The sequence below is a fragment of the Pterocles gutturalis genome, unplaced genomic scaffold (genome assembly GCF_000699245.1).
Source record: "Pterocles gutturalis isolate BGI_N339 unplaced genomic scaffold, ASM69924v1 scaffold50747, whole genome shotgun sequence".
In the NCBI taxonomy this organism is placed as follows: domain Eukaryota; kingdom Metazoa; phylum Chordata; class Aves; order Pterocliformes; family Pteroclidae; genus Pterocles; species Pterocles gutturalis.
The window spans coordinates 61-13,253 of record NW_010109603.1 but is presented as its reverse complement, the minus strand read 5'-3'; the positions used below and the strand labels follow the sequence as shown (position 1 = coordinate 13,253).

Sequence of the window (13,193 nt, the reverse complement as noted above, 5' to 3'; positions counted from 1 at the left end):
AATAAGCAAGGGCAAGGAAAGCACCTGAAGGGTGTTCATACTATCACAGCAGCCTGTGATCATACTGTGTCTTTCATTAATAACCTCCAGCTAGCAGATACCATTGTCACTTAACAGTCAGCAAAGGGAGACAATTCTGACTTTTGGTCAAAGCCATGTATATTCTGGACGCCAGGCTGTGGCAGTGCCTGCAACAGATGTTTTGTCTCAACTGATCTATCACTTCTATTTCCACAGTAAACTGTAATCTAAACTTTTAAACAGTTTCATTCTCCCTGCACTTCTTCTGCAAGTTACACTGGGCTCACAATAGTATCTGATGATAAAGGGATATTCAGGTATCAAGCTATGAATTTTCTATTCTTACTATATGCTACCTAGCATTCTTAAAGGTAGAGAAGTAGCACCATGTTTGCCTGTAGCCAGCTGCTTGGAGACCAACTGTGACCCTCTGCATTGTGTGTGCACCAGCAGATACTGAAGCAGAGCTGTGGAGGTGGTCAGGATGCACGATTGCTGCACTGTGCTTGTGGTGCTTATTTTTCTTAGGAATGCTATAGACTGAACCATAAATGAGCCTTTGGTCACAGCATGCAGCAACAGCTACCTGCTCATGTTTGCCTTGTCCTAATTCCACATTTTGTGTGGCTACATTAGCATCTTAGTTCAAAGCAGGAGCACACAACTCCTGATTGTGTCCACCTACTGTGCTTTGGTCGATGGTAGTGGGGAGGCACAGTGGGCAAACTTTTGATTAAGCTAACCCAAATGATCCCTTGTAGCTGGCTCACAGATCATAAAGCTGGACTAACACTGTCCTGAAGTAAACCCTCACGAAACTTGTATGGTGTGAACATCTGGTCCTCACTGACAACTGTCTGACTTCACAGCTCTCCTCCTCCTGGGCTGCACTACTTGCTAGCGGAGAAAAAAGAAAACAAAACACCAAACCAAAACATTTCTAAAGAGTCCTAATGAGACCCTCCGATCTGTTCTTAGCCCTTCCTGATTGCTAGTCCAGTGTCTTAATTCTTTAAGAAGTGAAATAGCAGCACAACATCATTAACAAACAAGTGAACTGAACAAGAATCATTCTAAATCCTCAATCATTCTCTCAAAACTGAGCAAGGATTTTGGTATCAGCTCAGAGGATTGCTGTTGCTCCATTACTGATACTGTTAAATGTCCAAGGGACATTTTTACACCCAGGAAAAAGCAGTCCTAGACTTCCTATACGTTCTAACACCTCTATAGCGGCTCAGCTGCACTGCTCAGCTTCAAGGGGCTAGCACTCCTCAGAGTCACTGCTCACCTGAGAGAGACTGTGCAGCCCTGCTTCTATGGTTTCTGCAGTTGAGCTTGGCCCACAGGCTGTGGTAGCCAGCAAAGGTGTGCAGGAGGTGACGTTCCTCACCCATATCAGCATATACTTCAGACAGCTATCATGCTGTGGGGAACTGGAGTAAGCTTCGCAGGAAATACCTGTCTGCTGAGATTGCACTGTTTACACATTTCATCACAGAACCTCAGAGAATTAAAACAAAGCTGTGAAATACAAAACAATTTTTAGTACTTGTTGTCTTTAATTAAAGATCTCCTAAAATATAATCTGTCCACATCTAGCCAAACACAATAGCTGCTCCACTGCCCTACTGTGCACTGTGTATATATCAAAGGAAGAAAGCAAGAATGGTAAAGGAATCTGATCTAAACAAAAAAACCCATCCTCTCTCTACAGGCTACAAATGCAGTTGTCTGCCTTCTATCTCACTACGTCTACAAACAGATCCCAAGATTTAAGGTGACAAATAACCAGGATTAAACAACTGCAAAGGTCTGAAATTCTCTGAAGCTAAGTGGTTTACAGATACAGCCTTGAATTGAGGTCTTCATCAACATGCTTCTAAGCACGTCTCACAGTAACAAGTATTACCATGAAATGAGAAGTTATGAGTGATAAAATGGATATTTTGTCTCCAGATACTTTTGAGTCACTCCTGTTGATTCTGTACCCGATCCTGGGTACTTGAACCTTATTATTATTAGCAGATGGCCCCAGATGGCTCAGGGCTCCCTGTGCTAAGCATCGTACATGCAAAGCATGCATATGTTACACAAAAGGAAGTAAGTATTACTGAAGTATGGATTGCATTGCTCAGCACATTCTGGAGATCAGACAGATGAGTGGTTCCAAAAGGGGACTACATGTGTTCAGAGGGTTAGTAAACCACCATGGTCAGGATGCAGCCTACAGCACAGGGCTTAAGCCACTCCTTGCCAGAAGCTGTGGACAAACAGATCTCCGTGTTGTTGCTTACACTACTTCCCCAAAACATTGCTATAGGCCTTTCCCAGGAGGAAAACTATAGATTGCTAGGCCTTGACTGGATGGTCGCGCTGATATTCCTGTGTTCTGCTACACGACCCTGATAAAGGACGTTGCGCTGTAGTTTTTCCCAAAAAGCAGTTTGAGAAGCACTGGACTGCATGACTGAAAGCCTTTCTGAGTCACGCAGTCCAGTGCTTCTCATGAGGGGCTAATTAAGCCTCCCTCAGTTCCACCCACTTGTGCCAGGCAGAGACATCATAATCTCAGTGCCTGCCTTTCCCTGGTCCTGCTGTCCATGCTGTGGGCTGTCAGCACAAGGGACCTCTTGTTCCTTTTGTATGATCAGACAAGCCACGTTTCAAGCTGGCTTACATCAGAAATATACTGTGCTGGCCCTGAGAGTTGGGTCTCAGACTTAGGTCTCCCACTGACCGTCATTTATTTTCTGTGCAGTTGCTGCACAAAGATATTCTCACTCTAAGGGAAAATCTTTGCAATATGAGACCTTAATAAAAATGACAGAAAGGTGAGAAAAGGGCTACAAGAAGCAGAGTGAATTATGTGGTGATTTATGGTCATCTGTGTATACTGTACACTTCATAAAATTATAAATACCTAGGGTCTTGGCTAGACAACCAGATTATAGCATTTCACCTCTGTATTTTAGCCACAATTACATTTTGCCTCTACCAAATAAACCTAACCTGACCCACTAGTAGATACTGCAGAAGTGTGGGAAAGGGCATGTGTGTTTTCAACATCAGAGTATGTACTCTCAGAATGTAATTACTGTTACATCTGTTTAGTGATCATAATGACATATTCTCAGAGGCCTCTATCAGGTCACAGTCCATGTGCAGTACCTTTCCCACCCTTATTCTCTGCAGTGGCAGGTTACTGAAAAAAAAACAGATTACACCTGATTTAGTCTGAGGACTATTTAAAGAACCAGATGTGGTATGAAGCAGTGACAGAGAAAAAAATACCTGAAGAATATTTCACTATATTCTGGCACTGGAGGTCTGAAGCTATTTACAAGATGGAGAAGAGCAGGGTGTAGTTTCTGAAGAACTCAGCAGGCCCAGGTAGACGGACAGTGCAAGAACACCTGGTCCTTCCAGGTCCCTACTGGCTCTCAGCAACTTGCTCCTGTTGCATTCAACTACTTTGAAGCTAAAAACTTCTTTCTGCCTTTAGCACACAAGCACCAGCAGGAGAGACTGTCCACAGCACAACCAAGAGCAAGAAATGAAAAAAGACAGGATTAAATTCATAGGACAGCAGTAAAAAATGTTCCCCATAAACACCACATAATTGGATCTTTGCAGGCTAATTACAAGGTTTCAGAATAAAAAAGTGCAAAGCCAATGTCCAAAGGTGGAAAAAAAAAAGTAAATGAAGTTCTGTGACAGCCCAGCTGAACAGTAATGCCACCTGCCGGCGGATTTCCCAGCACTGATTAACCAGGAAACAGGCAGCAACTTTCAAACCAGGCCTCCTCTCCTGACAGATACAGATTCCTCGCTCTCGTGCTACCCTTTCTTTCACACCACTGTGACTCAGAGAACAGCTCACAAATGGAGACCAAAATAAACACAACTTAAGTTAGCTGTAGTGTTTAGCACCTTATCGGAAGACAGCAGCAGTGGCCAGCATGCTGGTATGAGAACAGTTACCATTTTAAACATTGTGCCTCTGTGACGGATGTACACTTACCAGCCTAGGTATTCATGATGTTCTTCACACTGCTTGAAAAAGCTCAAAACTTCCTTCCTAAGAACCCTCAGCACCATGTCTTGCTCTCCCCTCAGAAAACAGTAGATGTTTCATACAATGTTTCACAATTTAAGACCAAAACTGAACAGGCAGGAGAAAAATACCTGCTGTCAACAGCCAAATAAATCACAATCTCTGCACTGGACAGCAATTTTGATGATTAATTTTGTCCAGAGATGGAAACAGAAGGTTGGGTATTTGCCAACAATTTTAAGAAGCAGCTCCTCTAAAGCTTATCACCCTACAGCTTCAAATACAACCAAATAGCAGACCGGAGGATTTTGAGGTGTGCCCAGGACATCACGTCTTTCAGGAGAACCCATCACCACTTTAAATCCAGCCATTTCAAGAAGTGCCCAAATGAAAGTGAAGCTCTCAACCTTGGGAGTTGAACAAGAACTTAGGAAAGTTGTTTCTAAATAGGCACAGCAAAGACAAGGAGTACGTTTAACACGTGCAACAAAGCATATCAGAGCTCCATCCAGTGGTCACGGCCCCCACCCGCACCTCAGCAGGCAACCCCAGGGCAAGTTACTTCAGCCTCTCTTGACCTCTGCTTTTCACCTGCATATAGACCTCACTCAGTTTTATCCGCTGTAGAGGATGACTGGGAAGCTTATACATTCCTGCAGCATCAAACATCCAAATACATCAAAACAGCACAACTTGCTTAAGTTTAACCATACTGAATACTGAACAGGTATCAAAATTGCAGGTCCTGCTCAGCACTGCAGGATGACACATCTTGGTTCAGTGGAGGCAAGTACTTCCAAGACAAAGTGGTAATTATAAGTATTTTCTCATCTTGATCTCCTGTACATTTTTTGCACAGGCAAAGAAGTCAAGTTTAGGCAAATCATGAAGGAAACAAGAGTAACAAAGAATTACATTGCCTGTGAGAACTGGCTGAATCACTTAATTACTTGCATCAACCACTCTTTCATGGTTGGGTTTTTGCCCATTTGCCTTGTATAAGAAAAGAAACTTACATAACTGTGCTCCATCCCCTTCCAATAACTTTTGGGACTACTAGAGCTGTATCAGTTGTGGAGAGATCTTTAGAAATACCTGGTCCCTTTCCTGCTTCACGACAATTAGTCACTAGACCCAGGAGGTCCAGATGGTCCCTCCACCACGGGACCAATGAAAACCACACAGCCATTTTACATTTATGCCTGCCTAACTACAGCCCACAAGCGGGAGGTAGGACCAGTGTGCCAGCAAGGGCTTAAAAAGAGCAACAGGCACAAATCCTGAGGGACCAAGTCTTACCAATTCTGCTGCTTGTGGCACAACTTCTTGTAAAAGGCATAGAATACCTCGAAAGAATGGTGCCAAGGAGGATGAGCATTGCAGCAGCAGCTCAGAGAATATATCCTTCCCCTCATTTCCACCCTAGTGACTTGTGTTTCTGGAATTCCTGTTGTTAAAAACATTCAGGTGAGTTCTGCATGATTCCCAGATGGCGAACAGTGCAGGGACACAGAAGGTGGGTGTGATACAGAAGACTGTCTCACACACACACAAAAGTAGGTTTCACATCTGAAAGACTTCTATTATTCAGCATTTTAGCTGGAATTTCAACTTGTCCAGCCAGATAAGCTTCTGCAGCCCCTTCCTTATCACCTGACCTCTGCCCCACTCTATGAGTCTGACAGCAGCTGTCTCTCTCCATCCCTACCTCATACCTTTTCTATTTATTGTTCTCTTGTTCCAGCCTTCATCTTCCCCCATGATATGCACATTTTAGAGACCTGGTAGCAAGGCTCTTTATCAGCCATTTGCATATCAGGTCGACATCCCACACTGCTTCAGATTTCCCTCATGCAAATTTCTCAACCTGTATTTCATCACATTCCTCTCCATCACTTACCTTACTGTAATAACCTTCACATCTGGTTCAGTCTTTGGTTCAGCTGTCACAACAGTAATCTGAAGCAGTATTAAGAAGCTATGCTCTAGTGAAGAGGTCAACAAAATTAACTTACTTCTTGAGGCAGCAAGGCATGGAGAATTACTCTGGCTGTAGGGGCCTTTGCTCACTAGGGAGACTGGAGTCTGTTGGCCAGCTCCAAACAGCAGCCTCAAAGATACTCAGTCCCAAGAAGATGCACATGATCTCAGTGCTTGTGGGGAAAGACGGGGAAAGGATGCAACATGAACTCAAACCTCTTTAGAAATCCAAGAATCTACATGGAGATGGGTAGGAAAGAAAAGGAGGTTTATAAAAAGTAACAGCTGCTGGGAAGTTTCACGCAGCATTTATAACTGACTGGGCAGGAGAGAATAAAACTGAATCACTGCCAAAGAACTTAAGTAGCTTGGCTTTCTAAGAGAAATAATAGCTTAGAAGTATATGCTGGCACAGAAGTACTTTAAAGTATCACCAAAGCATATCCAGCATGTCAAAACTGAACAGGAAAAATTCCTCTGTCCTGAAACAGAAAAAAAGTTGGTTTTTTTTTTTAAAAATAAAAAGTGGTCTGACTTTTTTGTACAGTCAGAGTTGGCAACTATCAAAACCCTAAAAGAGGAACAGACACATCATATTACTAAAGGCCCTTTGCCTTTTCCATACTACTATGGAACAGGGAAGGAGTTCTTATGTTCTTGACTGATCTTGAATAAGGCAAAAAAATTATTTCAGCTAAGTCTGAACCTTCCAACCAATGCAGTCTTTCCCATTCCTATTTGCTTTCTATCTTCCGAATGTCTACTTTTTCGTTCCCTCCCTACATTTTCTGGAAATGATACTATCTTTGCATAAAATATAACCTAGGGAATGGCAAGGACGTTAGTGTCTTCTAAGAGTGTGTTTGGGATTAACCTTGTTAAGAAAAGTCCAGAGATACAAGCTGCTTATCCGGGCAAGACGCTTTGGCATCGCTAGCTAGAACATACCAAAGTAGCATAAATCAAAGCACGATCCCAATGAAAAAAAGGAGGGTGGTTTTGTTTGTTTGTTTGTTTTTCCCCTACTGACATTTCAGAACAGTGCTTCAAAAAAAAAAAAAAAAGCTTCCATCACCAGGTTAAAAGTCAAGGAAATTCCATCTCTTTTTTGTCTTCATGTCCTATGCTCACAAGAATGTAAGGACTTGCTCTTCTGGATCACTCTTTAGTCTCTAAAGAGTTACATCTCTGCAACAATTGCAAAATGTTTCACAACAACAAAAAGAAAAACCTAAGGAAGAGACAGGATTCTAGCACCTTCAGGTGGTTTCACACATCAAAACAGTTTTAAAATTATCCCTTGAGTAATGGTACAAATCTTCACATTTACTTAAAACATCATGGCAGACACAGAAGCAAAGAGTTTTCCATTTGTTTGATCTTTAATGAACTCCCCACACTCTGACCACCACTGTACACCTGATACTCTTGTCAAAGTCAACTACCCTTGACCCCTTTTTTCAGGCATTCCCAAACTGTGGTTCCTGAGGAGCACTTGCTACACAAGGGATTCAGGTAAAATGCCCACATCAGAGTTACGTATACAAGGGCCTGATGGATAACCAGAAGTCAAGCAAACTACCACAGCTAACACACACACAAGTTATGCTGGGGTCCAGCTGCATATCCAGACCTGCCTCATCTCACAGTGGACTGTCAACACACCTGGAGGGTCACCATCACTGCCTGCCTCTGCACCATTCCTACAGCTCTCTAGGTCTAGGAATTGCGATTCCAGATGTGGGAGGTACACTATCTATTGTGAGCTGCCTTTGAACAGCTGATCCAGATAAACAAACAAAACCAGAGACCATCACTGCTTCTATTCTAGAATAAAAATAATTCAGCTACCATCATTGCTCTAGAGTATTTCACTGTTACACTTTCCAATGAGAGACAGCAATCTCTCTGTCCAGAGAAAGATCATATCTCAAACTCTGAAAGAAAATAATGAACTGTCAATAAATCATTTATGTAAAAGCATGTTCTATTTACAAAGGTCAACTTGCTCTTTATGACAAGTAAAACCACTACTGGAAAAAATATACATATAGAAACGCCTCATCTTTCAAATAGACATTTACAAATACTTTGCTTTGCTGAAACTACTAGAAACATTAAGACACTTGAAATGAAGAGTGCGTTCTGCATGCAGTTAGGATAGAATTACATTGTTGGACTTCAGTGTGTCATTGTCAACAACACACTTCTAGGCTCTTCTAAAACACCACAGCCTGGCTATTACCTTAGGATCTCAAAAGGAGGATACGGATCTTCATTAACAAGTAATCAGTTACTCTTCATTTTGCCATGAAAAAAGGACATCCCGATTGTCTTCTCAACAGGAGAGTCTGGTCTTGTCAAACTTAATGTCCTTTTCCCTGAGTTTCCTTTTAGTGTTTTACTAGGCGTGATGATCATTGGCTTGGCATATTTAGAAGTCCTCAGCCAGCATTCTTCCCATTATAAGGCAGAGTTCAGAAATTCAAGGAGTTCTGCACGGTTCCGGTCTCTCTGTAGAGCAGAAAAGCAGAGGCAGTGGTTTAACAGACCTGTACTCAGTGGACCAAGGCTGCATAACCCTGCTTTCTGTGGGGCTTTCACACCTCAGCATGCTGCACAACAAACGCTGCCACATTCAGACAGCTGGAGACGACTAGCTACCAGTTAGGTGTGAGTGCCTGGAGGAAGGGCAAGGCAATGGGTACTCAGGTGAGAGGCTATAGGAGACAAGCTGTCACTGTCACTATTTCATAATACATTTTCTAAGTGGCTCCCCGTAGAGGGTTTGTTGGGTTGTCCTCATGTAGCTCATAGCTTGCTCAGGAGGGAACTCACAAGCAGAACAGATGCAATTCTCTGGTGTCTGAGGCAAGTTTCACTGCAAACACTGCAAGTCTTGCGCTTTGGGAAGTACCATTTTTTTCTGTGCATAAGCAGCAGCTTGCAGCAGAAAGGGAACAGAACGGAACCATCAATTTAGGTTCTTTCTTTACATAAGAGATGCCGGGAACAGCCAAAACACTTGTTTCCAGCGTTTTTAAAATCACAATTTATAAAACAATTATTGAATCTTAAAATATTGTGAAGAATGGATGTTGTTCAATTCAGCATGCTCATGACCACGGACACCACACAAAAAAGGACCAACACCAAATATTGACACCAAATACTATAAGAGGCAGGTTACTGGGATAAGGCTAGCAAGCATTCAGCATAATTTAACACAAGCTTCCATGCTACAGAAAGAAGACAATGTATTTTTGATCAAATTTAATGTGAAATGCTTCAGGTCTGCTTTGGTAGCTATAGAAGGAAATGCTATGGCTGAATCAGAATCTGCCAAACTGGATACCTCAGTAGAGTAACACTTTTAGCACGTACTGACTAGTACCACAAGCCCTCTGCAGATCACTCTAAGGTGTAGAAACTGCTGAAGAGAGTGAACATATTATTTAAGTGCTGATGCTTTATTTAAATGCTGTTCATATTTCCCTGGGTACTTCAGCAAAAACATTTGACTGCTTTGAGAGAATGCATGAGCACATGGTCCTAATACTACTATCTTTTTTTAATGCCTCTCCAAATAATGGCTAGCCTCACGTGCATTAGAAAAATACAGTAAAGCAGCAATTACCACAACTGATCACAAGAGACTGGGAGAAGATGAGGACAATTAAAACCAGTGCAAATTCAATCAACAGAGAAAGCCACAAATCAACTAAACCTGACAGACTGAAATTTTAAGAACCCGCACAAACATCCTTTGGTTTATCTACTCATGCCTGAGTATTCCAAGCCCACTCATAATGCAAAACCTGCCAAAAGAATTAATTCAGATTTCTCAGATGGCATCATAGCCACACTAAAAGCTACACTCAATTTACAACTCCTAACTGTAAGATCTACCCTTCTACAAAAGACTATTAGAAAAACATTAAAAGATACAGTATTTTCCCTTAAGGATATATACACTATTTTAACTCTTACCTCTTTATCCTTCTTAGTCTTCTTTATTCTCATCTTAATTTTCTTTCCAGTTATCATGCTATAGTTTTCATTCTTCTTTTTATTTTTAAAGAACTAAAATGAGATCACACATTAGAAAGATATAAGCTTTGCTTTATTTTGTAATGTTACAAATCTTAAATAAAATTACAAACAACAATCTTTTATACTTCCTAACTGCCCAAAACAATAGAGATAGGTTTGTATTTGCTGATGACAAAACTGGTGGTGTCATAAACATTTTAATGACAGAACAGATTAAGTGTTTAGATCAGAAATACAACAGGACTTCAGACTCACACAAGCATACCTTGGAAAGCTGCACAGGTCCTGTTTTTTCTTTCTTTTTCTTCTTTTCTTTCTTTTTCTTCATTTTGTTCTCTTTTTTCCTTTTCTACAAGTATAAGACTCTTATGCTTACAGATTCACAAGGGCAAAAAAAGGAAACCCACAAGTAGCTCTTAACACCCTGGCTAGTCAAGACAGCCACCACTGTTTGCCCTTACCACTGCTGAACAGGTACTACCGAAGCATGCAGAAAGTAATACAGCAGGGTTAGCGACCCTTGAGATCCTGAGAAACAGAAATGGTCTGATCCCCGATTCACTCTCTTTTAATGTAACCCCAATATATAAAAATCACTGAACAGAAGGTCCTAACAAAACAAAAAAATAACTACAACAGCAAGAATCTACTATGCTCTCTCACTACTATAAATAGCTTCTTCTAACAGAAACTATGCAGTTATCAAGATTCTCCACTTCACTCTTCTTCACAGACTACTGGACCAGCAACAACTGGCAAAAAGAACTTTTAAATTATTTCTCCTTTAGTATACAGTCAGGTATATACCAATCTGTCAGCTCATCTGCTGTAACCCTAAAAGCATGATTCAGATTTACGTAGCCATAGACAAAAGCATTACATTTTACATGACACTGAAGGTTATTGAAATATGAAGAACTATTTCGTTTGTTAACTATTTATTTCTTTTAGTAAATGTTTACCTTTTTGTTGTGTTTTTCTTTTTTCCTTTTCTTAGATTTAGACTTAGGAGAATCTAAAAAAACCCAAACAAAACCCTGTAAGTTTAGCATTCTGAAAAGGGCACTTGGTTGTATAGACAACGCATATAGAAATGTAAAACATAGGAAGAATGTGATTTAATTGAGCTATATATGTTAATGCTGGTTGAAACTAACTGAGAAAAGCAACACTAACTTACTGCCACTTACTGGTCTAACATGGAAACTGAAAAATACCTGATTTACTCAGTAATTACTTATACCAATGTATTATTAGAGACAATATTTCTCTCCTCTTTCTGCAGCTGTGCTCAACAGATTGCAAATATCTGGTTTATAGCCAGGAATCTGTGCTGGTTTTGGCTGGGATAGAGTTGGTGCTTAGTTGCCAGCTGGGATTAAATCACGACAGTCCCTGACTCACAAAGGCAGCAACAAGAAGTACAGTTGGGGCTGACAAAACCCTGAAAATACTATCACTGTTCAAGGCAAATGACAAACTTTTCCTACTTACTCAACTCACCTTCTAACTTCAAGGTTTTTAGTAAATTTTGTAAAGCAGAAACTCACAAGTTTTATAAACCTATCATAGATTTTAAAGCAAACATTGTGACTGGTATGCCAAGAACTTAATTTTGAAGCACCTGACTATGGGACTGCAAACCTATAGAGATTGTGAAACATCTTACTAGACTTCCAACAGACTGCCTTCAAGTTATCAGCTCTTCAGTTTCTTTACAATAAATTCCAAGCAAAAGATAATGTTATAGGAATATACCAAAGCACAGCCAGACTCAAAAGGTAGAAAAGTCTAAGGTAAGGCTGCCCAAGCAATCTTCTTTTGGCCTCCTAATGACAAATCCAGCACATGTATATCAGAAGAAATGATGAGAACGGTAATTCCATCACCACATGGAGTCTCTTGGTACCAACGGATTGTTGTGGGTGCTTAGTCCAATATATACCTGTCCAATGCATAGTCCAATGTATACCTGGCCAGAGGGCTTTTACAAATGTTTGAAAAGATCAGGAAAGGGGTACATTCAAGAACACTGGGTTTCCCTCCAGACTCTGAAAATCAGTACACTGTGGTGAACAGCCACTTGCTTAGTTTTACTCCTTTGCCCACATCTCTTCCAGACTCAGTCCCACCATCCTAGCCATGGTTCTCACAACCACAAAACCTAGAAGAACTATTCAAATTTCTAGGCTATTTAACACAGGAATGTTGCATACTGTGTGTAAGGAGGTACCTTAACAGAACAACAGGAAAGGTAATGAGAGAAACACACGCAGTATTGGTATTCTACATTGTCACTTTGTGGTAGTTTAGCCACGTTTAAAATAAGCTTTACATGCTTCTAAGAGTGCTATCAAATCTGGCAAACATCACGTGTACACATGCAGGTAGCTCACCTCTGCTACTTGAAGAAGATGACCTTGATGATGAGCGTGACGAGGAGGAAGAAGTGGATGTAGTGCTAGAAGACGATGTGGATGAAACGGATGACGATCTGCTTCTACTGCGTTTTCGTTTCCTCTTTTCTTTTCCTTACGATAACACAAGGCAACAGTGACAAGCGTGTTAGTAAATACAGTATACAAAAATGACTCTTCACAGACCTTAAACACAACAAAACCCCATTTTGAGGATGTTTTTGTTTCCCACCTCTTCCAGCATCCCATGATTTATTACCACTAGCAAGTGACAGTGCTCAACACCAGGGTCACACATGGTGACTGACACACAGGATAACACACCCCGCCCCACAGCCACTGAAATTGACCAGCAGTGCCTACCTTCCACTTTCAGCTCTTCTTGTGAAGCTGCAGAGAGTGTCCTACTTTTTTCATCCTTCCTGCTATCCATATCTAGTGACAGACAACACCACATTCAATAACACAATTTCCAAAATACCTTGGGAGAAAAAACCCACGCGCAGTGCAGAGAGAGGGGAAAGCAGCGAGCGCGGCCCCACGCTGCTCCTGTCCAACTGCAGCGCCCTGCGGGGAAGCGCAGCTCAGGCTCGCGTCCTCTTCCACCGGGAACCCGAGGCCAACACCCCGCTTTCGCCTCACCTTCGCTGGACCTGCCCTCAGCA

General features: G+C 41.5%; 1 protein-coding gene across 1 annotated transcript; it reads right to left on the bottom strand.

Moving 5' to 3' along the window:
- Positions 1-8,027: 8,027 nt before the first annotated feature.
- Positions 8,028-12,963, bottom strand: LOC104461424 (protein FAM133-like; the record flags this gene model as incomplete). The annotated part of the gene is made up of 6 exons (XM_010073027.1): positions 8,028-8,572; positions 10,049-10,141; positions 10,377-10,460; positions 11,074-11,126; positions 12,508-12,642; positions 12,892-12,963. Coding segments are annotated over 6 exons (488 nt in total), but the record flags the coding sequence as incomplete, so codon positions are not given.
- Between the last annotated feature and the right edge of the window lie 230 nt (positions 12,964-13,193).